This window comes from Saccopteryx leptura, chromosome 6, assembly GCF_036850995.1.
Source record: "Saccopteryx leptura isolate mSacLep1 chromosome 6, mSacLep1_pri_phased_curated, whole genome shotgun sequence".
In the NCBI taxonomy this organism is placed as follows: Eukaryota; Metazoa; Chordata; class Mammalia; order Chiroptera; family Emballonuridae; genus Saccopteryx; species Saccopteryx leptura.
This window is the reverse complement of record NC_089508.1, coordinates 75315426-75342907: the sequence shown is the minus strand read 5'-3', so window position 1 is coordinate 75342907 and position 27482 is coordinate 75315426. Positions and strand designations below refer to the sequence as shown.

Sequence of the window (27482 nt, the reverse complement as noted above, 5' to 3'; positions counted from 1 at the left end):
TCAGCCTTTTCCCGCCCATTTCCCTGAGAACCAATCGTTGAGCTTGGCTTCAGACCTCGGACCAATCAGCGACCTCTGCTAATGCCACGCCCAGGTCCTTGTCTGCCAGCAACGCCATGTTTCAGGGGCAGCGCAGTTGGTTCTGCCGCAGCGTCAGCGGAGACCTGAGGCAATTCTGGGGTAGGAAGCAGGGAGGAAGGGGTGGGTGAGGTGGTGAGGATAGCACTGGTCCCCACTCTTGTGCCTTGGCTCCAAGGTTCTTGCTGGCTTACCCTTTCTTTGCTCTTGCCTCAACAGTGTCGGAAGGGGGGATGATCAGTGACCTGAGAGACGCCGACTTCCTGTTCAGCTGTGACGCTTCCCATCCAGACACACTGAGGTACCTGACTGCCAACTGGCGTTGCCTCTCGGTCGTGATGAGTCCGGAGTCGGAGGTGGACATTGCAATCCGTCTGCATGTGGATGATTGGAAGCGACTGGAAACGTGCTCGTTTCCTAGAGCTGGGGATTAAAATAGATAACCTTTCTGCTCTCCTTTCTGCCACAGTGGCGTGGCCTCCTACCTGGTTTCCGAGCCACTCCCGGACGTCCAGTGTTTCCAGCTGTCTCTTCCACCACTCCACCTGACTTGAAGGCCCTTCATATTCAATACGTTTAAACCAAATCTAATTGCCCCTCATACCTGCAACTGATCCTGTGTTCTCAAGCTTAAAACCATCGTAGTTCTTTTTTTTTAACATAACAATCCCACATAGCCTGACCTGTGGTGGCACAGTGGATAAAGTGTCCACCTGGAATGCTGAGGTCACGGGTTGCAAACCCTGGGCTTGCCTGGTTAAGGCAAAAACGAGAAGGAACTGCGAGTTGATGCTTCCTGCTCCTCCCCACTCCCTCACCTTTCTCTCTGTCTCCTCTCTCAAAAATCAGTAAATAAAAATCTTAAACAAACAAAAGAACAATACCCTACCCACGTTAGTCAGGAAGGGGCCAAACACCAGGGAATGTGCCCCAGTAAATGTTCTTAGTACTCACTGTCACTACCTTAAAGTACACACTCTGATGACCTCTTGCCTGACACTCACGGTATTTTTCTGAGAGGTTGCTCTGCTTCAATCTGTCCACTTCTGATTCCCTTCAGACTGCTGTCCATTATGTATATAAAGCAGAGGTCTAATCACTGCCCTGTCTGCCTCCCTTCCCCAGCCCCCTTCACCCCAGTCTTCTGATGATCTACAGATAATTCTCCCTACTTCCTTTTTTCTTTTCTTTCTTTTCTTTTTCTTTTTGTATTTTTCTGTAGCTGGAAACGGGGAGGCAGTCAGACAGACTCCCGCATGCGCCCGACCGGGATCCACCCGGCATGCCCACCAGGGGGCGATGCTCTGCCCATCTGGGGCATCGCTCTGTTGCAACCAGAGCCATTCTAGCACCTGAGGCAGAAGCCACAGAGCCATCCTCAGCACCCTGGCCAACTTTGCTCCAATGGAACCCTGGTTGCGGGAAGGGAAGAGAGAGACAGAGAGGAAGGAGAGGGGGAGGGGTGGAGAAGCAGATGGGCACCTCTCCTGTGTGCCCTGGCCGGGAATTCTCCCTACTTTCATTTATTTATTCTATTTTTGAAGGGTTGAATACATTCTTGTTTATTTCATAACCTAAAATATTTCCTTTCATTTTCCTAGGGTATATCAGAGCCTCGATTACATAGAAGATAATGCTACAGTTTTTCATGCCTACTACCTCTCTGCAGTAGCGAATGCTGAAATAAAAAATTCGGTGGCTTTAGGTCATTTCATTCTTCCTCCTGCATGCCTGCAAGAAGGTTAGCAAAGATCATTTATCCAGTGCCTATTAGATAGTCAAATCCAGCTAAGTCACCCAATTGTACTGATCTAAGTGGAAATGTGTGGACTTTGTGTTTTTTTAATTTTTTTATTTTTTTAATTTATTTTTTTTTGTATTTTTCTGAAGCTGGAAACGGGGAGTCAGACAGACTCCCGCATGCACCTGACCGGGATCCACCCGGCACGCCCAGCAGGGGGGGTGCTCTGCCCATCCGGGGTGTCGCTCTGTCGCGATCAGAGCCACTCTAGCGCCTGGGGCAGAGGCCACAGAGCCGTCCCCAGTACCCGGGCCATCTTTTGCTCCAATGGAGCCTCGGCTGCGGGAGGGGAAGAGAGAGACAGAGAGGAAGGAGAGGGGGAGGGGTAGAGAAGCAGATGGGCACCTCTTCTGTGTGCCCTGGCCGGGAATCGAACCCGGGACTTCTGCATGCCAGGCTGACGCTCTACCACTGAGCCAACCGGCCAGGGCCTGGACTTTGGATCAGATTGCCTTGGTTGTATATTCCAGTTTTGTTTATTCTTCATTCACGCATTCAGTGAGCTCCTACTGTGTGCCAGGTTTCAACCCATGTGCTGGGGTTTTGGTGGTGAAGAATATACATGCAGTTCTTGTTCAGTGTTCACTGGCTGGTATCTAACACTTACTAGTTCTATAATCTTTAGCAATTTCTCCCAAGTTGATTTGAGGATAAAATGAGATAATATAAGTGGTCTGATGTGAACATTCAACAGAATGTATTTTGCTAGTTTTGAATCTATTATATTTCTGAAAACCTTTTTTTTGTTTTCTGACATTTAAAGGTTCATAATGATAATAAACCCATAGATTATTGTTCTTTGTACTTTTGAAAATACGTTCACATTATTTCAGCAACCCTGTGAAGTAAAGGGCAAGTAAATAAATTGCTTCTGAAATGATTCTTTTAGTTTTCCCCAATTGGAACACACTTTCTTATCCTATTGTATTCAAACCCTACCTATTTGATGTGGGCCAACTATAAATATCCCAGTTTTGTAGATCTTACATTATTACAATTCTTTTTTTTATTTATTTATTCATTTTAGAGGGGAGAGAGAGAGAGAGAGAGAGAGAGAGAGAGAGAGAGAAGGGAGGGAGGAGCAGGAAGCTTCAACTCCCATATGTGCCTTGAGCCCAGGGTTTTGAACCGGCGACCTCAGTATTTCTTGTCGACGCTTTTATCCACTGCGCCACCACAGATTAGGCTACAATTCTTGATGTGTAGTGTTTATCCCTAGCAAGCCAGATGAAAGCTAGTACAAATTCCCTGTGAGACAAGTATTTTTTAAAAATCTTGAAAAATATTTCTATAGAAGAGTTTTAGAAACTACAAAGATTGAGTTCCTTTTATAGTTGTTGTTGTGGGTTTTTTTTTGTATTTTTCTGAAGCTGGAAATGGGGAAAGACAGTCAGACAGACTCCCGCATGAGCCCGACCGGGATCCACCTGGCACACCCACCAGGGGCAACGCTCTGCCCACCAGGGGGCGATAGTCGCTCTGTTGCGACCAGAGCCACTCTAGCTCCTGGGGCAGAGGCCAAGGAGCCATCCCCAGCGCCGGGGCCATCTTTGCTCCAATGGAGCCTCGGCTGCTGGAGGGGAAGAGAGAGACAGAGAGGAAGGAGAGGGGGAGGGGTGGAGAAGCAGATGGGCGCTTCTCCTGTGTGCCCTGGCCGGGAATCGAACCCGGGACTTCTGCACGCCAGGCCGACGCTCTACCACTGAGCCAACTGGCCAGGGCCCTTTTATAGTTTTAATGCCCTGTTGAGACCTAGTTATAACAACAGATTACTCTAAGTGGTTATGCAAATAAATAAATTAGTGACTCCTATCTTTGACTTTAGCATCTTACATTAAAATGTATTTAAAATTTTAAAAACTGTTAGAAATGGCCTGACCAGGCGGTGGTGCAGTGGATAGAGCATCAGCCTGGGATGCAGAGGTCCCAGTTCCAAAACTCTGAGGTTGCTGGCTTGAATGCAGGCTCACCAACTTGAGCACAGGGTTGCCAGCTCGAGTGTGGAATCATAGACATGACTCCATGGTCATTGGCTTGAGCCCAACAGTCGCTGGCTTGAAGCCCAAGGTTGCTGCCTTGAGGCCAAGGTCGCTGGCTTGAGCAAGCTGGCTCAGCTGGAACCCCCACTCCTTGTTCACTGAGAAAGCAATCAATGAACAACTAAGATGCTGCAACGAAGAATTGCTGCTTCTCATCTCTTTCCCTTCCTGTCTCTATCTTTCCTTCTCTCTGTCTGTCTCATTGTCTCTCTCTCTCTCACTAAAAAGAAAAAGTCAGAAATGAAAATATGCTACTTTTTAAAAATAAAAGCTGTACATTATTATCCACCTAGATGAATTTTGTCTAGTAAAAGTAGGAGGATGCAAATGTGTGCCACATATTAATCTTAAGTTTTGTAGTAGCCACATTAAAAAAATAAAAAGAAATAGTTACCAATAAATTGAATTTAAAAATTTTTTTAAAGAAATAGGTGAAATTAATTTTAAGATATATTTATTTATCCTAATATATCTAAAATATCATTTTGATATATAACCAATATAAAAATTATTGAGATCTTTTACAGTCCTTTTTTGATACTAAGCCTTTGAAATTTAGTTTTTATGTTATGGTTAACAGCACATCTCAGTTTGGACTAGCAACATTTCAATATGGTACCCACATGTAGTTAGTCTAGTGGCAACTACTAGGCAGAATAGATCTAGAGCAAGGGTCCCCAAACTATGGCCTGCGGGCCGCATGCGGCCCCCTGAGGCCATTTATCCGGCCCCGCCGCACTTCCGGAAGGGGCATCTCTTTCATTGGTGGTCAGTGAGAGGAGCATAGTTCCCATTGAAATACTGGTCAGTTTGTTGATTTAAATTTACTTGTTCTTTATTTTAAATATTGTATTTGTTCCCGTTTTGTTTTTTTACTTTAAAATAAGATATGTGCAGTGTGCATAGGGATTTGTTCATAGTTTTTTTTTATAGTCTGACCCTCCAACAGTCTGAGGGACAGTGAACTGGCCCCCTGTGTAAAAAGTTTGGGGACCCCTGATCTAGAGGAATGTTACCTTTTTGTCCCTGAGTGGGCTCTTGTGGAAACTTTGAGATATTTTAGTTAGGATGACACAGTTCTTTGACATACTGAGCATTGTAGAATTCCTGCAGTACCATGCCCACCAGATATGTTGCTCTTCTACCCTTCTTTAAGCAAAGTAAATTATTGAATTCTTGAGAACCTCTATTCTACAAATTCAGGAATTTTATAGCTTTTATTTTAACTGGACGATCATCTTTATTAATGCTTGGCCTAAAGACACATCTAATGAAAATATATATTCCAGTAGGAAAAATTGACAATGATTCTCATCTGGAAAGTGTGTTAGAAATGCAAATCCTGAACTCCTTCTGAATGATCTGATTCAATAGGAATCTGCATTTTAAACAAGTACCTTAGGTGATTAAATTTTTTTTTAATTTATTCATTTTAAAGAGGAGAGAGAGAGAGAGAGAGAGAGAGAAGTGGGGGAGGAGCAGAAAACATCAACTCCCATATGTGCCTGGACTGGGCAAGCCCAGGGTTTCAAACCAGCAACCTCAGCATTTCGGGTTCACACTTTATCCACTGCACCATCACAGGTCAGGCCTCTTAGGTGATTTTGATACAAGTGGAGTAACATTGGCCTAGAAATTTCAGACTACAAGTAAAATTTAGAAATTATTACATCTACTTTTTTTTTTAAGTGAGAGGAGGGGAGATAATGAGACAGATTCTTGCATGTGCCCTGGGATCCACCTGGCAGCTCTTGTCTGGGGCTGATGAATCAACCACCCTGTTTTTATTATCTGAGGCTGATGCTCCCAGGACCTATCCTCAGGGCCCAGGCCAACACTGGAACCAGTCAAGCCACTGGCTGTGGGAGGTAGGAGGGAGGGAAGGGGTGTGGGAAATGGAAAGAAAGTCTCTTCTCCTGTGTGACCGAATGGGGAATGAAATCTGGCATGTTCATACGGCATGTAGATGCTCTGTACACTGAGCAAACCGACCAGGGCCACATTTACTTTAAAAAAAAAAAAAAGAAAAACAGTATTGGATTTGTTTTTCCTACCACAGAAATAAGAAGAAATATTGGTAGTTTTATTTGGGAACAAGACCAAGATTTTCTGACAGAAAAGGTAAGAGTAAAAAATAAGGTACTTAATTAGAATCTTCAGTTTCAAAAAGTTTTGAAAGCAATGTAAACTTAACAGTGTTTACCTGTGACATGTTAGCACTAACGATCCAGGTTAAGGAATTTAAAGGCCACACTTTTATTGAATACCATCTGATTTGACATTATTTTTATACTAGTACATTAGTAATGTTGAGATTTTTTGTGTAAGTAAAATTACTCACATAATTTGAAAATTTGCCTCTGTCAGTAATATTAAGGGAGTAATAATTGCACAGTATATACCAGTTCTTTACTATCAGTGTAGATTCTAATTGATTGATTATTGTGTTGTGCCATTTGTTAAATGTTTTGAATAAATGTATATAATACCAAAAATTGACTTCATAGCTTTTGCCATCCTGACTCAAACTTGCTTATGCTATTTAAAAAAATATTTTTTTATTTATTGATTTTACAGAGGAGGGGAGAATGAGAAGTATTAATTCATAGTTGCTTCACTTTAATTGTTCATTGATTGCTTGTCGTATGTGCCTTGACCCAGCAAGCCCAGGGTTTGGACCTCGGTGTTCCAGGTCCACACTCTATCCACTGCACCACCACAGGCCAGGCTTGCTTATTCTTTTGACTTCAGAATCTTTATGCAATTGCCAATTTTTGGATAATTTGAACATTTGAGTAGTACGAACGTGCATGTATGTCTTCGTACCTCCTGACCATCCAGAGTAATATGCATGTGTAAGGCAACATTAAAAAAAGGCAAATGTATGTTTTTGTTTCCATAAATTGGTTATCAAACATGATTTTAGATTAATAAAACTGGAACTGGAACTAATTCATTTTTTGAAAAAAAAAAAACTCACTCCCAGGGGTCAGTGAGCATGAAAAAAACTCACTACTCAAAGGGTTAAAAATAACAATGATGGTCATGGATTATAAACATTAAAAACATTTAAAAATCCATGATTCTATAATGGCTTCTCAAAAGCATAAAGAAAGGAGAAATGGAAGAACAGAAAGAAGGGAGGGAGGGAGGAAAAAAGGGAAAAAAAAGTGGGATAAGAGAAATTTTCCTTACAAAATAGCAGCTACTGATAGGATAAAAATACCCCTATTTTATGACTCCCAATAAAATAATTGGTTTAGGTAAGGGTGATTAATGGATGTTAAAAACATGATCTCATATGATCATCCCACAAATTACTTATTATAAAGGTAAGCAATCTATCTTTACACTGAAGAGATCTATCAGACACCACCTTAACCAACTGTTCAAATTTAGCATCACGAATACTGGAACAACCTCTCATTATGTTCAGTTTGATGTGAAATAATAAAAGTATACAGTATTATTCCTGTAATATTCTTGTTCAAAATGTTTAACCTGAAACTAATTATGGATAGACACTTGGGCAATTCTATCACAATATAATATTGGAAATATCTCACAAAACAACTGGTTGGCTTAGGTCTTTTAAAACAATGTCATTAAAAAAAAAGGCTGGAAGACTGTAAAACATAACCAAATGTGATGTATAAACCTTGATTGATTCTGGATTTCTTTAAAATAAAAAAAAGGCCAAAAAAAAGACATTTGGAAAAAAAAAAGACATTTGGAGAACAATAGAAAAAATTTAAATATGGATTGTATACTAATTGATATTGGATTAACATTAATTTTCTTAATTGTGATAGTGGTATTAGAAAGATAAAAAATTATTTTTAGAAAATGCATGCTAAAAATTAAAGATAAAAGTGTCATACTATCTTCAAATATAAAATATTTTCAAATAGTCCAGCAAAAATAATTGACAGAGAAAAGGAATGCAGGGTGTTAAAAATGTTAACACTTTGTGAATCTATGTGAAAGTTACATAGTACTATTTTACTATTCTTTAACTTTTAGTAAGTTTGAAATTTTTCAAAATAAAAAGGGAGAAAATATTTATAATATGTCTAAATCAAAGCAATTAACTTATACATTTTGTACTCCTTTTTATTAATTTGTTTTTTCTTCCCAAAGTATTACCATTTGAAAATAATATTGTAGTTCTTTTATATTCTTTGTCTATGTTGTACATAGGAACCAAAATATTTAATCCTTGATTTAGCACAGTGTTTACAGGGACATGAATGGTGATAAAATAGTTATTTGACAGTAATTATTGAGTATACCAGAACTTTAGACCTAAAAAGTCCTTTAAAATCATTAATTTATCCACCCCCCCCCCCTTCCTCTCTGTCTCTCTCTCTTCCCCTCCCGCAGCCAAGGCTCCATTGGAGCAAAAGATGGCCCGGGCGCTGGGGATGGCTCCTTGGCCTCTGCCCCAGGCGCTAGAGTGGCTCTGGTCTCGGCAGAGCGACCCCGGGGAGGGGCAGAGCATCCCCCCTGGTGGGCAGAGTGTCCGCCCCTGGTGGGCGTGCCGGGTGGATCCCGGTCGGGCGCATGCGGGAGTCTGACTGTCCCCATTTCCAGCTTCAGAAAAATACAAATAAATAAATAAATAAATAAATAAATAAATAAATAAAATCATTAATTTAATTATGCGCTTTTAGGAATAAGAAAACTGAGGTTAAAGATAAGTAAAAATCTGTCTTGGTTTACATAGCCAGATATTATTAGCAAAGTGGAACAAAATGTTCTCAGCTCCAATCCAGTCCAATGTTTTTTCTACGAAATAGTAGAGCATGACTGCTGTATTATTGACTATTGACTGGAGATTATAGAGTCTAGAAATTGTATGATTATATATAATAAAAGATTTTGTTAGTTCTTTAAAAATATTGATTGATATTGAATATTAGCCAATTATAATATAATTACTTCATATATAAGTAGAAGGTATTTCACTGAATTGCAACAGCAAAAGTAAATCTGGAAAGTAATTTGGGGAACATTGTTATTATTTAGAGTGGATTTGCGACCTAAATATGGAAATTTCTTACTGGCATATTTTTTTTTTTTTTTTTTTATTTTTATTTTTTTCATTTTTCTGAAGCTGGAAACGGGGAGAGACAGTCAGACAGACTCCCGCATGCGCCCGACCGGGATCCACCCGGCACGCCCACCAGGGGCGACGCTCTGCCCACCAGGGGGCGATGCTCTGCCCATCCTGGGCGTCGCCATATTGCGACCAGAGCCACTCTAGCGCCTGGGGCAGAGGCCACAGAGCCATCCCCAGCGCCCGGGCCATCTTTGCTCCAATGGAGCCTTGGCTGCAGGAGGGGAAGAGAGAGACAGAGAGGAAAGTGCGGTGGAGGGGTGGAGAAGCAAATGGGCGCTTCTCCTGTGTGCCCTGGCCGGGAATCGAACCCGGGTCCTCCGCACGCTAGGCCGACGCTCTACCGCCTTACTGGCATATTAAGTAAATATATTGTTATAGGTACCAATCTGAGTTACTGTCACATAATCTTTTGGAAAAGCTTTGTATACTTTTAGTTCTTTTGTAACTCCTTTGTAACTCCTAGCTAAATACTTCACTTTAATTTTAAAGGGAAACATAATTTGTTTAGCCTACTTTATATTTTTTATTTGTAGCTCACAAACAGCCTAGGAATCTTCAACTAAAAAATTTTAAGATAGTTTAATAACACTTTTTTGTTTTCTTATTTTTAAAAAACTAAAAAGCAATATGACCACATTAGGGAAAATTTCAAAAATTGAAAAAAAAAAATCAGTCAAAACTTTTACAATCTAATACAATCACAGTTAAAATTTAAAAATTCTGTTCTTTTTTTATGTATCTCTAAAAATAGAGAATATAATTGTGTGTGTACAAAATTTCAAGTTTTTCCACCAAACTAGATTGAATGTACATAAGTATATAAATATTTTTATGATTCTTAGTATATGCCAATGTACTTTTTTCTCTCATTAAAAATATTATTGCCCTGGCCTGGTGCTCAGTTGGTTAGAGCGTCATCCTGACAAGGCAAGGTTGTAGGTTTGATCCCTAGACAGGGTGCACACAAGAATCAAAAAATGCATGCTTAAACAAGTGGAACAACAAATCAATCTCTCTCTCTCTCTCTCTCTCTCTGTAAAGTCAATAAAAAAAATTTTTTTTAATTCTTGACTGGATCATTGGTGTGATTTTTAAAAATGTGATTTCTTTTGCTATTCACAGCATGATGCAATATCACCAAATGAAATAAATACCCTTAAGAAAAGCAGGGAACTAGCTACAGATCACAAAAAAGAATTATCCAAAAGGTATTGATTTCATATACTTCATTGATATTCAATTCAATATAGACATCTTTGAGCACTGATTGTATGTTTATCTCATTTAATTTTCACAATCTTCTTATGAGACTGTATTATTATCACATTGCCATTTTATAGAAAAAGAAATCTAGGATTAGATTGTAATTTGCCCAAAGTCTTCTACTAAGTGGGGAGAAGCAGGATTTGAACTGGGTCAGTCTAATTCGAGAGCCCATGCATTTAGTTACTATGCTAGACTAACCTTCCGGAAAAGAAACTAGAATTTTATCTATATTGATTATTGTTACATTATTTTCAAAAAATATTTTTAATGAGAAAATATACTAAATATTAGCAGTAATCTTATTAGTATTGGAAGTTCTGATTGATTTTCCCCTCCCCTTTCCATATTGTTTGTAATGTGATTACTTTGGTTTAAGAAATTAAATTTAAAAAGACAAACATGGACTTACCATTTGTGTTAAGGCTAATCTATGAGAGTCCTCCTAGTTGAAGGCTTATTTATTATCTACTCCTAATTTCATATTTTCTAGCTCAGTGGTTTTAAAATATGCATAGGGGAGCATTGGTTATGTGAAAGTCTGGTATTTGACTGCTGAAATAAAAATGATTAATAATAGTTGTCTTCAATATAAAAAATAAGTTCAATTTATATAGTTTTATCAACTATAAGTTTTTCTCATATATATATTTACATATATATATTTATATACATTTTTTTTCATGACACAGACGGAGTTAGGGACAGAGAGACAGAAAGGGAGAGAGATAAGCATCAATTCTTCATTGTGGTATCTTAGTTGTTCATTGATTCTTTCTCATATGTACCTTGACTAGGGGACTCCAGCTGAGCCAGTGACCCCTTGCTCTAGCCAGCAACCTTGGGCTTCAAGCCAGCAACCTTTGGGCTCAAGCCAGCAACCATGGGGTCATGTCTATGATCCCATGCTCAAGCTAGCAATCCTGCGCTCAAGCTGGTGAGCCTGTGCTCAAGTTGGTGACTTCAGGGTTTCGAACCTGGGTCCTCAGCATCCTAGGCCAATGCTCTATTCACTGTGCCACTGCCTGGTCAGGCTATATTTTATTTATTTATTTAATTATTTGTTATTCAGTGAGAGGAGAGGTGGCAGAGACAGACTCCTGCATGTGCCCCAATTGGGATCCACCCAGCAAGCCCAGTAGGGGGCAATGCTCTGCCCATCTGGGGCGTTGTTCCATTGCTCAGCAACTGAACTCTTCTCAGCGCCTGAGGTGGAGGCCATGGAGCTATCCTGAGCACCTGGGACCAACTTGCTCCAATGGAGCCATGGTTGTAGGAGGAGAAGAGAGAGAGAGAGAGAGAGAGTGAGCACAAGTAGGGAGGGGTAGAGAAGCAGATGGTCACTTCTCCTGTGTGCTCTGACTGGGAATCAAACCCAGGACTTCCACATGCCAGGCTGACACAGTACCATAGAGCCAGTTGGCCAGGGCGTAATATATATATATATATATATATATATATATATATATATATATACACACACACACACACACACACACACACACACACACACACACACTTTATTTTGGTTTGCTATAATTTTATATAAGTTGTTATTTACATCAAATTTGTATATTTAATTATGTTTAGTATACCATTGCTTCATGGTCGTGTGACTTCTAGATATTCTACTACTTAATTTTGAGAATCCATATTTTGGGTCTTTTGGATCTTGATGTGTACCCCCCCCCTTTGAACTTGTTATACTTTTTTTTGTTGTTGTTATACTTTTTGAGATAAGAAACTGGTAAGGAGATGAAGAAAAATGAGAATAGAAGAGATGAGACCATGAAGATATTCAAGAGATGAATAGAGGAGAGACTAGTTAACCTAAGTGACCTTGGAGGACAAGTAAAAAGTGACTTCCAGTGATTGACTTGACTAGGAACGATGCAAGATATACAAGTTCTTTAAGAAACAGTTGTCCTGCAAAGCACAGAAACCATAATAGAAAAATGGATAAATATGACTACCAAAAATATTTTAAGCTCGTGCATGGCAATAAAAATACTATAAACCAAGTAAAAATAAACCATACACTGGGAAAAACCAAGTGACCAAGGCTAGTTTCCTTAATATACAAAGAAGGCTTATAAATCTGGGGAAATATTTCCGATCTAATAATGACAAAAACAGGCAAAGGATATGAAGAGACCTTCAGTAGGTGTCTACCTAGAGCCTTTTCTTTGTAGAACCACCAGAGGGGGCAGTGCAAACACAGATTAAATATACTTTACTTGCGGTGATGAACTAGTTATTGAGGACTTGCTAAATACAAGCCTCTTGTTGTGAGTTCAGCAGTTCACAGTAATTCACACAACATTATAAGATAGATAATTAGCCCCATTTTACAATTGAGGAAATGGGGTCAGAGACCTAAATAATTCACCCAATATTATTTAAGTAGTGAAGCTGAATTTGAAACCAAGGTCAGGCCAGCTAGATAGTTCAGACTCCGAACTTTTTTTTTTTTTAAGGTGAGAGGAGAGGATAGTGAGGCAGATTCCCACATGTACTCTAACCGGGATCCACTGGCAACACCATCTTGGGCAGATGCTCAAGTACCAAGCTATATTTAGTGCCTGAGGCTGATGAGCTCTACCCTGGAACCAATCAAGCCCCTGGCTGCCAGAGGGGAAGAGGGAGAGAAGGGGATAGGGAGGGGGCAGAAGCAAAAGGTTGCTTCTCTTGTGTGCCCTGACTGGGAATTGAACTCAGGACGTCCACATGCTGGGCCAGCGCTCTATCCACTGAGCCACCAGCCAGGGCCAGATTCCAAACTCTTTTTTTTTTTTTTTTTAATTTATTTATCTTTACAGAGGCAGAGATAGACAGGGACAGACAGACAGGAATGGAGAGAGACGAGAAGTATCAATCATCAGTTTCTCGTTGCGACTTCTTAGTTGTTCATTGATTGCTTTCTCATACGTGCCCTGACCATGGGTCTTCAGCAGACCGAGCAACCCCTTGCTGGAGCCAGCGACCTTGGGTCCAAGCCGTTGAGCTTTTTGCTCAAGCCAGATGAGCCCGTGCTCAAGCCGGCGACCTAGGGGTCTCGAACCTGGGTCCTTCCGCATCCCAGTCCGATGCTCCATCCACTGCGCCACCACCCGGCCAGGCCAAACTCTTAATCACTCTGCTGTTTTCTTTTCCCAAAATCTTCAGAAAATTTCATGGATTTTTTATTTTCCTGTTTTTAGTTATAATAATTTTATTATTATGAATATAATGCATGTAATTTGTCAAAATAGAAAATACAAAAAAAGAATAGAGAAAATTTAAATGACTACAAGCAACCACACCACTCAGAGATACCCACCATCAACATTAGTACATTTCTTGCTAGTTTTATACAAATACACACATTAAATAGATTTCATGACAACTGAATATGTAGTCCATCTCTTAACTTTTCATTTAGTGTTCTATGGGCAGTTCCCCATTTTGAAAAGCCTTACTTGATATTATCATTTGTAATGGCTGTATATGGTATTTCATCTTGTTTGACCACCTTCCTTTTTTAAAAACATGTTTTAAATTATTTACAAGTTTTCTCTTACGGCACCTTCATGAACATCTTTTTAAAAAGAAATGTTTCTTTGTTTTTAAATTTTTCTTAAGGAGAATTCTCAGATGTGAATTTACAGTGTAAAGAGATATGAATATTTTTAAAGGCCAGGATGCCTACTGTTAGTTGCTTCCCACAAAAGTAGAAATTTAAATTACCACCAGTGTTCATCTTACTGCATTCTCCTAATTATATTGTTAATAAGAAACTTAGTGCTAATATAGTAGATGAAAATGGCATCTAGTTTTAATTTGTATTTTTATTTGATTACTAACAGGTTTAAAATTATTTGAATTTGTTTATTAAAATGTATATTTCCAGCCCTGGCTGGCTGGCTCAGTAGATAGAGCATCGGTCCAGTATATGGGCCTTCCCATACACCGGATCCCCGGTGCCCATACAGGTTTGATCCCTGGTCAGGGCACACATGGGAAGTGACATCTGCTTTTCTTCCCCTCCCTCTCCCCCTTTTCTTTCTTCCCCTCTCACAGCCAGTGGATGGGTTGGTAAGCGTTGGCCCATGTGCTAAGGTTAGCTCAGGTGATTCCAGCATCAGCCCCAGATGGAGGTTGCCAGGTGGATCCTGGTTGGGGCACATTCGGGAGTCTGTCTCACTATCTCACCTACTCTCACTTAAAAAAAAAAAAAAGATATATATATATATATTATATATATATATAATATAATATAATAAAAAAATAATATATATATATATTTCCTTTTCTGTGCCTTTTTTGTTTCTATTCTTTCCCCAGTTTCTACTGGGGGGGGGCATACTGTTTTTCTTATCAATTTGTCCAACATCTTTATATAATAACTATATTACCCTTTTGCCAGTTTGTCACATTGTATCCTCAGTTTGTTGTCTGGTTTATACTGTTTAAGAGATACAAATTTTAAATTTTTACATCATTACATTAATCACTTTTCCTTTATAATTTCTTTTATTGCTTTTACCTTCAGAAAAGTCTTTTCCCATTCAGAGATCAAATAGGTTTTTAATTCTTTTTAATTTTTTTATGAGTTTATTTGAGTCAAACTGAAGACGTATGTATGGGAGCAAGATTTCAAATGCTCCCAATAGGTTTTTAATCCTGCAAATATTTATTTTGGTGTAAAGTAGAGATCTAAATTTATTTTTGATTTGCAAATAAGAAATTTCCACATAATCAATAGTTCAAATGCTATAGAAATGTTTACCTGAAACCTATGTACATATATTGATCAATGTCACTCCTTTAAATTTAATTTTTTAAATAAAAAAAATTTTTTCCACCAGTTTTTTGAAAAAAAATTTTTTTTGATAGAGAGAGGGAGAGAGAGAAAGGCAGGAAGGGAGAGATATGAGAAACATCAGCTTGACCAGGCGGTGGTGCAGTGGATAGAGCGTCAGACTGGGATGCAGAGGACCCGGGTTCGAGACCCCGAGGTCGCCAGCTTGAGCGAAGGTTCATCTGGTTTGAGGAAAAGCCCACCTGCTTGAACCCAAGGTCGCTGGCTCCAGCAAGAGGTTACTCAGTCTGCTGAAGGCCTGCAGTCAAGGCACATATGAGAAAGCAATCAATGAACAACTAAGGTGTTGCTATGATTGATGCTTCTTATCTCTCTCCGTTCCTGCCTGTCTGTCCCTGTCTATCCCTCTCTCTGACTCACTCTCTGTCTCTGTAAAAAATAAATAAATAAATAAAATTTTTTTTTTAAAAAGGAGAAACATCAACTTGTAGTTGCAGCACTTCAGTTGTTCATTGATTGCTTCGCATATGTGCCTTGACTGGGGGGCTCCAGCTGAGCCAGTGATCCCTTACTCAAGCTAACGACCTTGGGCTCAAGCCAACCAGCAACCTTGGACTTCAAGCCAGTGATCTTTGGGCTCAAGCCAGCAACTATGGGATCATATCGATGATGATCCCACGCTGAAGCCGGTGACCTTGGCGTTTCAAACTTGGGAACTCGGCATCCCAGGTCAAGGCTTTATTCACTGTGCCACCACCAGTCAGGCTGGAGATCTATTTTTGGACTGTTTTATTCCATTAATCTGTGAATCTGTATTTATATCAATATAATATTCTTTTAAATTAGATAACTTTATGTACAGTATTTTAATACTTAAAAAGGCAAGTCCCAAATTCCCTTTTCCTTACCTCTTCATGCCCACTTATTATTTTTCTATTTCAAATTTTAATTATTTTTTACAAGTAATATATTCACATGGTTCAAAATCCAAGATATACAAAAAAGGGTAATATGAAAATTTACTGACCCCTAATAAGCCAATCTTCTTCCAGAGACAATCAATATTATCAGTTTCTAATATATGTGTATACTAGCAAATTTATATAAATATTCTTTAATTTATCCTTTTTACACAAATAGTAATACATTGTATTCCATTCATTTGTGATACAACAGTGCCACCATGTTTTAGTTTCTTATAATATGATTTAATATCTAGAACTAATTTCTCCTCCTAACTCTTTTTTAAGTTTTCTTAGCTTCTCTTTCTGAATTTTTCCATCTGATTTTTACAATCACGTTCATACTTTGTTAAAAATTTCTGTTGTTATTTTTAGTGACAGTACAAAAAATGTATATATTAACTATGGACACTATCTGTGATGCCAAATCTACCTGTCTGAGAAAGTGGTATTTTTTCCCTCATTTGTTCATGTATTTTCTTGTGGTTCTTAAAGAATTTTTTTCATATTTTCTTTGTATAAATCTTGTACTTTTAAGATTATTCCTAGGTATGGTTTTTTCATTTTATTACAGATTTGGTCTTGCCTCCTATTAGATCTAACATATTCAGGTAGATTTCAGAATTATTTTTCTTAAGCTCTAAAATTTCTTTGGGACTTGTATTAAACTTCAAGTTGAGAAAAATTATTGTCTTTATCATTTTCAATATTTCTATCCAGGAGAATGCTTTTGGTTTTCCTTTATTTTTCTCTTCTATAACTCAGTAAAGTTTTTGTAAAAAAATTTTCTACATGTAGGATCATAAATTTCTTACTATGGTTACTCCTAGATTTTTATGACTTTTGTCGCTATTGTGAATTTCTTCCATTTCATTTTATATTAGTTATTGCTGTTATACAGGGAAGTTATTGATTTGGATGTATTTGTCTTATAACTACCCCCTTGGGATCTAAGATTATAAGAATAATTAAGTTTATTTTCTTGGCTTTTCAGGGTACCCAATCATATCATTTGTTAATAATGAAAGTATTGCTTTTTCCTTCTCACTAAATATCCCTTCTGTTTCTTTTCCTCCTCTCCCCCATCTCTTATTGCTTGGCCAGAAATTTTAGAGCCATGATAAATAATATTAATGATAATGAGTATCCTTGTTTAGTCCCTGATATTTTTGGGAATATTATTTTGCCTTTATTTGTAGGATTTCATTCTAACTGAACTATAGTTTCTTTTAGAAGAGTTTAGATGAAATCTAACTTTTAAACAAGTTGAAAATAAAATCTATATTATCACTCAGTATAATTTTTAATTTTTAGGGAAATAATAAATGTAAGGATCACCCCAATTTTTTATTACTAAGGTTTTTATTTTTATACAATTGTATTATCTATTTGTTATATGTAATCTAAATATAGCAAACATTGTTATTTTGCACAGTTAGAAAATAGGATATTTCTAATAAAGATTAGCTCTTTAAAAATTATAATTATACCATACAATTATACTCAGAATAATTTAACTTTTTTCTTTTTAACTCATAAGTCACTTCAAAATCTTAGTGTAACTCATGATTTTCTCAGACATCATTTTTAAAAATTTTAAAGTCTGACAGTAAATAGAGTTCCAATTTTTTTTTTTAATTTTTTTTCCCTTTTTTTTTGTATTTTTCTGAAGCTGGAAACGGGGAGAGACAGTCAGATAGACTCCCGCATGCGCCCGACCGGGATCCACCGGCACGCCCACCAGGGGTGAGGCTCTGCCCACCAGGGGGCGATGCTCTGCCCCTCCGGGGCGTCGCTCTGCTGCGACCAGAGCCACTCTAGGGCCTGGGGCAGAGGCCAAGGAGCCATCCCCAGCGCCCGGGCCATCTTTGCTCCAATGGAGCCTTGGCTGCGGGAGGGAAAGAGAGAGACAGAGAGGAAGGAGGGGGGCGGTGGAGAAGCAAATGGGCGCTTCTCCTATGTGCCCTGGCCGGGAATCGAACCTGGGTCCCCCGCACGCCAGGCCGACGCTCTACCGCTGAGCCAACCGGCCAGGGCCAAGTTCCAATTTTTTGAATGCTGAATAACAAAAAATCATGTCATTGTTTAAATTAGGGCCTACTATGCTTTTCATTTGGCATATTTAATATTATATACATAATATGTATTTTATTTAATTATAAAGCACTGTTGAATTATTATGCATTCAAGAATACTGAGTAAAAGTCCCAGGCCTCTAGATAACTCAGTAAATGTTTGTTTTGTGAAGTGGCCAAGAGAATAAAAAATATCTATATGGGCCCTTGTATTTCTTAGACCCACAAAAGAAGTTCACACTTAACATTTTTATCCAATTAAGATGGAAACGGGCCTGACATATGGTGGTGCCATAAATAAAGCATCGACTTGGAATGCTGCAGTTGCTAGTTCGAAACCCTGGGCTTGCCTGGTCAAGGCACATATGAGAGTTATGCTTCCTGCTCTTCCTGTCTTCTCTCTCTCTTCCCTCTCTAAAATGAATAAATAAAATTTTAAAAGAAAAAAGAAAAAAAAAGACTGAAACTGGATCCAAGAGCAATTAGGTAACTATGTATATTGCCTGGAATAATTTCTCCTTTGTAAAACAAGTCCAAAAAACAAATATAAATATGACTTTTTGTATATTTCATTTTACAGGTCTAAAAAGCATTTTATAAGGACTCCAGTTGTAGAAAAGCAGATGTACTTCCCCCTTCAGAATTATCCAGTGAACAACATGGTAACAGGTAATTTAAAATAAAATTTCACCTGGCCTGTGTTGGTGCAGTGGATGAAGTGTGGACTTGGAATGCTGAGGTCATGGGTTTGAAACCCTAGGCTTGCCCGGTCAAGGCACCTACGACAAGCAACCAATGAACAACTAAAGTGAAGCAACTGTGAGTTGATACTTCTCACTCCTCCTTCCCTCTCTCCCGTCTTTCTCTGTAAAATAAATAAAATTTTTTTTTAAAGAAAAGAAAATTTAGAGTAAACCCATGTAAGGAAGAAACAAGGGAATATTTTGTATAGTAAAGCTGTTTTTCTAGCCTAGCAAGTAGAACCCCCTCTATTATATATGCTAATAGAAGAGATATCATTTGCACATTAAATACATTAATTTGTAGAATTGAACCAAAAATAGTCCCATATGTTCTGTGCTAAAACTCTAGTCTAGCCCTGGCCAGTTTGCTCAGGGGATAGAGCATCAGCCAGGTGTGCAGATATCCCGGGTTCTGTCCCAGTAAGGGCACACATGAGAAGTGACCATCTGCTTTTCTTCCCCTCCCTTTCCCCCTTCTCTCTCTTCCCTTGTTGCAGCCAGTGGATCGATTGGTTCAAGTGTCAGCTCGAGTGCTGAGGATAGCTCGGTTGATACGAGCATCGGCCTCAGATGGTGGTTGTCAGGTGGATCCTGGGCGAGGTGCATGCAGGAGTTGGTCTCTCTAGCTCCCCTCCTCTTACTTAAAAAAAAATAAAAAAATTTTAGTCTACAGATAGGGTGAGGACACATCCCAGTTTACACAAGACAGTTCCCATTTATGCCTGTTATCCTGGTATTAGTTTTTACTCTCAAGTGTCCCAGTTTAGAAGTTAAATTATATGGACAACTCTAGTCATAGTTTCCTCTGAGCATCTGATAAAACATAGATTCTTTTTCCTCATATGCACACACACAGACATAACACACCAAATTACATATAATTTAAAGAGGCTCACATATGACCAGAAGTCCATTCATGGGTCACCCAGGTGTCCAAGTACTCCATACATGGGTTTCCTACCACTTAACAAAAAGACAGCTAACTGAAGCTGACAGTGAGAGGACAGAACCAAGAGATCCAGCTAAGAGTGGCCGCTGGTGTTTGTTAGTGCTAAGGGAGTGAATATTTGGATATTTGATCTGGTAGTATTCAGTAGGGCCACTGATAATTTTAAAAATAGAAATTTAAAAGAATTGTTTTCAAAACAACAATTTAAAAAGTATAGATTTTTTAGGCTCTGGCTGGCTGGCTCAGTGGTAGAGCATCAGCCTGGAATGTGGAAGTCCTGGGTTCAATTCCCAGTCAGGGCACACAGGAGGAGCTACCATCTGCTTCTCCACCCCTCCCCCTTCTCTCACCCTCTCTTCCCCTCCCACAGCCATGGCTCGATTGGCTCAAGTGAGTTGGCCTCCACCTCAGGCGCTAAAAAATAGCTCTGGTTACAATGGAGCAACAGCCCCAGATGGGCAGAGCATCACCCCCTAGTAGGCCTGTTGAGTGAATCCCAGTCTGGGCACATGCGGGATTGTTGTCTCTCTGCCTCCCCCCCCCCACCTCACTAAAATAAAACAATTTTCAAAAGTATAGATTTTTGAAATTTTACTTAGAAAACCATTTGTATATTAATCTTTTTCTCTTTATTTAGCATTGGCAAAACTATCTCCACAATAATCTTCAAAACTGCTACAATATCTATTTCTTTTTTTTAATTAATTGAGAGCAGAGGAGGCAGAGAGACAACTGCTGCATGGCCCTACTGGGATCCACCCGGCAAGCCCCCTATGGGGCGATACTCCACCCATTTGGGGCATTACTCTGTTGCTCCACAACTGAACTATTTTTAGTGCCCAAGGTGGAAGCCAGGAGCCATCCTCAGTGCCTGGGAGCCAATTGAGCCATGGCTGCAGGAGAGGGGAAAGAAAGAAGGAAAGGGAGGGGGAGGGAGAGGGGGTGAAGAAGCAGATGGTTGCTCCTCCTGTGTACCCTGACTGGGAATCGAACCTGGGAAAACCACACACTAGGCTGATGCTTTACCACTGAGCAAACCTGCCAGGGCCTACAGTAATTCATTTCTGATACACAAATGTTCTATCCTTATACTTACAGAAATGTTTTTATTATTGTAGCTATTATTATTACTATAGTAATTATTTTAAAATTTCTTATCCTCACACATATCTTTTTTTTACTGTTTTATTTTATTAATTTTAGAGAGAGAAAGGGAGAGAGCAGGAGAGAGACAGGAACATCTGTTCCTGCATGTGCCCTGACCAAGGATTGAACAGGGAACCTCTCTGCTTCGGGATGACACTGTAACCAACTGAGCTCTCTGGCCAGGGCTCCTCACACATATCTTTAGAAACTTAACACAGTATATATGTGCAATTGGCTGTACATTAATATTTTCTGCACTAGTTTATTTTACAAAGAAACATAGCCATTAGGTAAATACCATGAATCATAGGGTAATGGGTAATATCACTAATATAGTAACAGTGCTTCAAGAGATTATCTGAGGTAAATGACTATGATTAAAATATCTTTAAAGATACTAATCAATTTTATGATTGAATTCATTATTAATTTATTAACTGTGAATTTATTATCTACCATTAGAAACAAACTAGATGAATAGATAACCTGTTGATGGTTGTGGTGTTCTAAATTTAATCATTCTTGAGCACTACCAGAATTTTTTTCATATAGGATTTACTTTTCTTTTTTTTTACAGAAACTGAGAGTCAGAGAGAGGGATAGACAGACAGGAGACAGGAATGGAGAGAGATGAGAAGCATGAATCATTAGTTTTTCGTTGCGACACCTTAGTTGTTCATTGATTGCTCTCTCTTATGTGCCTTGATCGTGGGGCTACAGCAGACCAAGTAACCCCTTGCTCGAGCCAGCGACCTTGGGTTCAAGCTGATGAGCTTTGCTCAAACCAGATGAGCCTGCGCTCAAGCTGGCGACCTCGGGGTCTCAAACCTGGGTCCTCCGCATCCCAGTCTGACTCTCTATTCACTGTGCCACCACCTGGTCAGGCTTTAGGATTTACTTTTAAATTAAGTTTCACTTTGACTGACCTGTGGTGGCACAGTGGATAAGGTGTTGAGCTGGAATGCTGAGGTCACCAGTTGGAAACCCTGGGCTTGCCTTGGTCAAGGCACATATGAGAACAATTACTACGAGTGGATGCTTTCTGTTTCTCCCCTGCCTTTCTCTCTCTCTCCTCTCTAAAATCAATAAATAAAATCTTTAAAAAATTAAAAAATTAATTAATTTTTACTTTTAGTATATACCACAAACATTTATTTTTTTAAAGATTTTTTAATTTGTTTAATTGAATTTTACAGAGGTGGGGGAGCAAGAAGTATTAACTCATAGTTGCTTCACTTTATTTTTAAATTTTTTAAGATTTTTTTTTTTTTTATTTATTCACTTTAGCGGGGGGTGGAGCAGGAAGCATCAACTCCCATTTGTGCCTTGACCAGGTAAACCCAAGGTTTCCAACCAGTGACCTCAGTATTCCAGGTGGATGCTTTATCCCCTGCACCACCACAGTCCCAACAACACAAACATTTATGTTATTCATAAAATATAATCACTCAGATAAAAATTGCTATGAAAGGGCTTGACCAGGCAGTGGCCCAGTGGTAGAGCATCGGCCTGGGACACAGAAGACCCAGGTTTAAAACCCCGAGGTTGCCGGCTTGAAGCCCAAGCTCGCTGGCTTGAGCAAGGGGTCACTGGCTCGGCTGGAGCCCCGGGGTCAAGGCCCATATGAGAACAACTCAGATGCCGCAGTGAAGAATTGATGCTTCTCATCTCTCTCCCTTCCTGTCTGTCTGTCCCTCTCTGTGTCTCTCTGGCAAAAAAAAAAAGTTGCTATGAAGGTAATATTGCTGAAAATAATGAGTCCTTAAATTCTCCCCATTCTAGGTGGTTTTTTAATTTATGGTTTATTGATTTGAGAGAGAGAGAAACATTGATTTGTCGTTCCACTTATATATGCAATCATTGGTTGTTTCTTGTATGTGCCCTGACTGGGAATTGAATCCACAACCTTGGTGTATTGGGACAATGCTCTGACCAGCAGTTACCGGGTGAAGGCTTTTGATACTCATATGTATTTCAGATTATTCATGACATCAAAATTACACCAAAAACCTTTGTTGACTAAGCAATAATATTGATTTTCTCATTAATTTTTTATTGAAAGAATTTGATCTCAGTGTTAGTAGTGCAGAAAGGTGTTGCTTGCTCTACTAGGGAAGAGGAACTGTTCATGCTGTCTTTAGCTAGCTGGATAGGTCTAGGTGATTATACTCTAAGCCAGACACACTTCCCAGATTTTTGGTCTAGGTACTTTAATGTTCCATCCCCGACTCGACATCACACTCTCAATAGTCAAAGTTGGTTAATTAAGTATCTGTGTTTTAAAAGGAGGTAGCTCTGTCTGGGTGGCTCAATGGATCAAGTGTTGTCCCAGCATGCCAAGGTCATGGGCTGGATCTCTCCCAGTCAGGGCACATATGAGAAGCAATCATTGAGTGCACAACCAAGGGGAACAATGAATTGACACTTCTCTCCCTTCCTTTCTTGTTCTCTCTCTCTCTCTCAAATCAATAGGAAAATAAACTAATGAAAGGTGGTAGAAGGTTGAGGGGAGCAGGTAAGGGTTAAGGAGGGTGTTCCCTGATAATTATCATGTGTCATGGGGAATCTTGTCATTGGCATTATTTTTTATTTTCTAAGAACCTTTTTAGAAATCTTAACTCTAATAAACCAAAGACAATGAAAAATCAGATAGTATGATAAGATGTCAAATACATACATGTTTTTTCGTTTTTTAGGCTATATATCAATTGATGCCATGCAGAAATTCCTTGGGGAGCTACATGACTTCATTCCTGGAAGTTCAGGATATTTGGCATACCATGTTCAAAATGAAATTAATATGTCTACTATAAAAAACAAGTTAAAGAAGAAATGTTAAGTTAAATTGTCCTTCCATCTGGGCATTTGTTTTCTATAAAATATTATTAAAGATGTGCATAATTTTAAATTCCCCATTTGGGACAGGGCTAAGAGGAAAAGAATGGGGATGATGTCATCTCTTTCTTCCTCAAAAATGTGTCATTAGGAAATTCAGAATCATTTTGGCTCTGTATTTTGACATGTGGGTGGACTTTTCCCCAGCTTGTAGCACATGTCCACAAATTTTGAATGTACAGTTGTTATGGAGTTAATTGTCATTGAAACATACTTCATAAGAAGTCTCTCTCTCTCACCTGACCTGTGGTGCAGTGAACAGAGTGTTCACCTGGAATACTGAGGTTGCTGGTTCAAAACCTGGGCTTGCCGAGCACATTCCAGGTCCTCCCTCTCACCCCACACCTTTCTCTCTCTCTCCTCTCTCTAAAATCAATAAATAAAAAACTAAGTCTCTCTCTCTCTCTCTCTGTCAGATCCCCTTTTGCATTAAATATTCTATTACACATATTTTTTTTTCTAGGTTCGGTGATGTGAATGCAAAATTTATGATTCTGGTCATCTTATTTCAATTAAAAAATTAGAATGCTACATTAGTTCTGAATTACTGTTTATGTCTTGAAAATGTGGATTAAAACATTTTAATAATTCAAACTTTATGTGTGGACAATTTCTAATCACAAATGTATCAGAAGTGATTTAATATAAACAAGTGGTAAGTCATCTGAAATGAACCTTCAAGATGTCTTAGAATCATAGTACTGGAAAGAATCCAAGAGAACATTGAGTCCAACCCATTTATTGTTTTAAATGAGGAAACAAAGGCCTTGAAAAGTGTCTTACAGAGAAACAACACACTGTATGCTAACTGTGCTGTGGGCTTGAAGAATGGGGAGATGGTGGCAGTAATAGTTGAGCTTGTCCCCAAAGCATGTCTACAATTGAAGTTATCTCCCCAACCAGGAGTCTGGATAGGTTCCCAAAAGTAGAACTCCTGAGACATCGCTCCTCCAAGTATGAAAAATGAAAAAACTGCTCCAGACCTATATTCTAGAAACAAATAAACGCTGTTTTTAAGGTTAAAAGAAAGAAGGGCGTCTTAACCAGGACTGGACCACAGTCCTCTTGGTTTTCCAGGCCAATGCTTCCCTACTCTCCCACGTGGTACACGCTGTAACCTGTGTGAGATATGATGTCTTGAAATGTGATTTCAAGAAGGATACTTTTTTTTTTTTTTTTTTTTTTTACAGGGACAGACAGACAGGAAGGGAGAAAGATGAGAAGCATCAATCATCAGTTTTTCATTGCGACACCTTAGTTGTTTATTGATTGCTTTCTCATATGTGCCTTGACCACGGGCCTTCAGCAAACCAAGTAACCCCTTGCTCGAGCCAGTGACATTAGGTCCAAGCTGGTGAGCTTTTTGCTCAAGCCAGATGAGCCCGCGCTCAAGCTGGCGACCTTGAGGTCTTGAACCTGGGTCCTCTGCATCCCAGTCCGACGCTCTATCCACTGCGCCACCGCCTGGTCAGGCAAGAAGGTAACTTCTTTATTTACCTGGTCATGCTGTACTGATGGGTTTATTGCACTTTGGAGATTTATAAATGACATATTATTCATGAAGCTATCATCTTGTTAAAACTATCTTGGGGGGAAGGGACACACATACACACAACCACACACAAAACAAAAACAAAACAGCCTGATCAAGCAGTGGCGCAGTGGATAGAGTGTTGGCCTGGGACACAAAGGACCAGGTTTGAAACCCTGAGGTTGCCAGCTTGAGTGCAGGCTCACCAGCTTGAGCACGGGGTCTCTGGCTACAGCGTGGAATCATAGACATGACCCCATGGTTGCTGCCTTGAGCCCAGAGGTCACTGGCTTGAAGCTCAAGGTCGCTGGCTTGAGTTCAAGGTCTCTGGCTTCAGCAAGGGTCACTGGCTTGGCCGTAGCCCCCTGGTCAAGGCACATATGAAAAAGCAATCAATGAACAACTAAGGTGCTGCAACAAAGAATTGATGCTTTTTATCTCTCTCTCTCTTCCTGTCTGTCCCTATCTCTCCCTCTTTCTCTCTCTCTAACTTGCTCAAAACAAAACAAACAAAAAAACTATGCTCTCTCCTAGGAAGTACATGCCAGAATCTTCTAAAGAAAATGATTATTTTTAAGCATTTGGATCATTTGAGTGCATGTGGGCTCTGGTCTTTCTCCCATGACTCAAATATTATAATACAAAGTTTTAGTGCTAATCTAATCACCAGGATTTGAAAGTACTGTTTTACCCATATAGTAACTTCTCCTTATTTATATTCATATTTTTGGTTAAATTTTTCTAAACTTGTAAAATTTAAAAAAAAAAAAACCTAAAAAAAACCAAAAAAAAACCCCTAAATGTTATCTTTTCCTGAAACATAATAAATATTGTCTTTCCTGAATACTGTATCTTAGTCACATTCAGCTGATTATGTTTCTTAAATAGAAACAAAGCCTGTCTGTGGGTCTTTAATTATTAAAAGGATTAAATAAATTTACACTAAGCTGTGTACACTGGGATTGTGTACATTGGAAGTGTTTACGTATTTTTCTGACATATATAGTACACATAGGTTAACATAGTAAATAAAAAACTACAACAAAACAGAAGTGATTCCTAAACAAAGTGATTATATCACTAGGTGTATGTAGAAAAGATCTGATGCAAGATATATTTTTGAAATACTCCAGAAGCAATAAAATCAGTTGATAAGTTTCAAGAATCATATGAATAAAATAGGCAAAGATAAACTGGTTGTTTTGTTAAAAGTACTGTCGTAATGAGAAGTTAAAAGCAGTATGATTTTACCCATTGCTCATTTAAACTATTTCTTTTTATTTGCCATAGCTTACCTAATGGATATTGCCTCTGGCTTCCATATTAAAAGAAAAGTACCATATGATTTCACTCATATGTGGACTCTAATGAACAAAATGAACAAACAAAATAGACTCACAGAGAGAAGGCTGACAGCTGTAGGGGCTGGGGTGGAGGGTGGAAAGATTGAGCGAAAAGGAAGAAAAAACAAAACTCGTGGACAAAAGACAATAGTCTGGTGATTGTGGGGGCGTAAGGAGGGGGTGATGGACAGAGACTTGACTTGGCATGGTGAACACAGTGCAGCGCACAGATGATATGTTGTAGAATTGTGCAGCTGGAAACTGCATACTTTTGTTAACCAGTGTCACCCTAATAAATTCAATAAAAATAAATTAAGTAAAAAATAAGACAAAATTGTCGTAAAAAATGCTCCTACATGGCCCTGGCCGGTTGGCTCAGCGGTAGAGTGTCGGCCTGGCGCGTGGGGGACCCGGGTTCGATTCCCGGCCAGGGCACATAGGAGAAGCGCCCATTTGCTTCTCCAACCCCCCTCCCCTCCTTCCTCTCTGTCTCTCTCTTCCCCTCCCGCAGCCGAGGCTCCATTGGAGTAAAGATGGCCCGGGCGCTGGGGATGGCTCCTTGGCCTCTGCCCCAGGCACTGGAGTGGCTCTCGTCGCGACAGAGCGACGCCCCGGAGGGGCAGAGCATCGTCCCCTGGTGGGCAGAGCATCGCCCCTGGTGGGCGTGCCGGGTGGATCCCGGTCCGGCGAGTGCGGGAGTCTGTCTGACTGTCTCTCCCCGTTTCCAGCTTCGG

At 39.4% G+C, this 27482-nt stretch overlaps 1 protein-coding gene across 1 annotated transcript; it reads left to right on the top strand.

Moving 5' to 3' along the window:
• On the top strand, positions 1–23818 carry TERB2 (telomere repeat binding bouquet formation protein 2). The gene is made up of 7 exons (XM_066343626.1): positions 1–180; positions 298–379; positions 1680–1819; positions 5978–6039; positions 10163–10248; positions 18722–18810; positions 23676–23818. The coding sequence occupies exons 1-7, from the start codon at positions 117–119 to the stop codon at positions 23816–23818; spliced, it is 666 nt and encodes a 221-aa protein (XP_066199723.1). The 5' UTR covers positions 1–116.
• Positions 23819–27482: the final 3664 nt, after the last annotated feature.

Bases quoted from the DNA above. Each gene is read 5' to 3' on its own strand.
- TERB2 (XM_066343626.1), top strand. From the start codon at position 117: ATGTTTCAGGGGCAGCGCAGTTGGTTCTGCCGCAGCGTCAGCGGAGAC. The intron at 181-297 runs GTAGGAAGCAGG...TTGCCTCAACAG, and splicing joins AGACCTGAGGCAATTCTGGG to TGTCGGAAGGGGGGATGATC. The intron at 6,040-10,162 runs GTAAGAGTAAAA...TGCTATTCACAG, and splicing joins AAGATTTTCTGACAGAAAAG to CATGATGCAATATCACCAAA.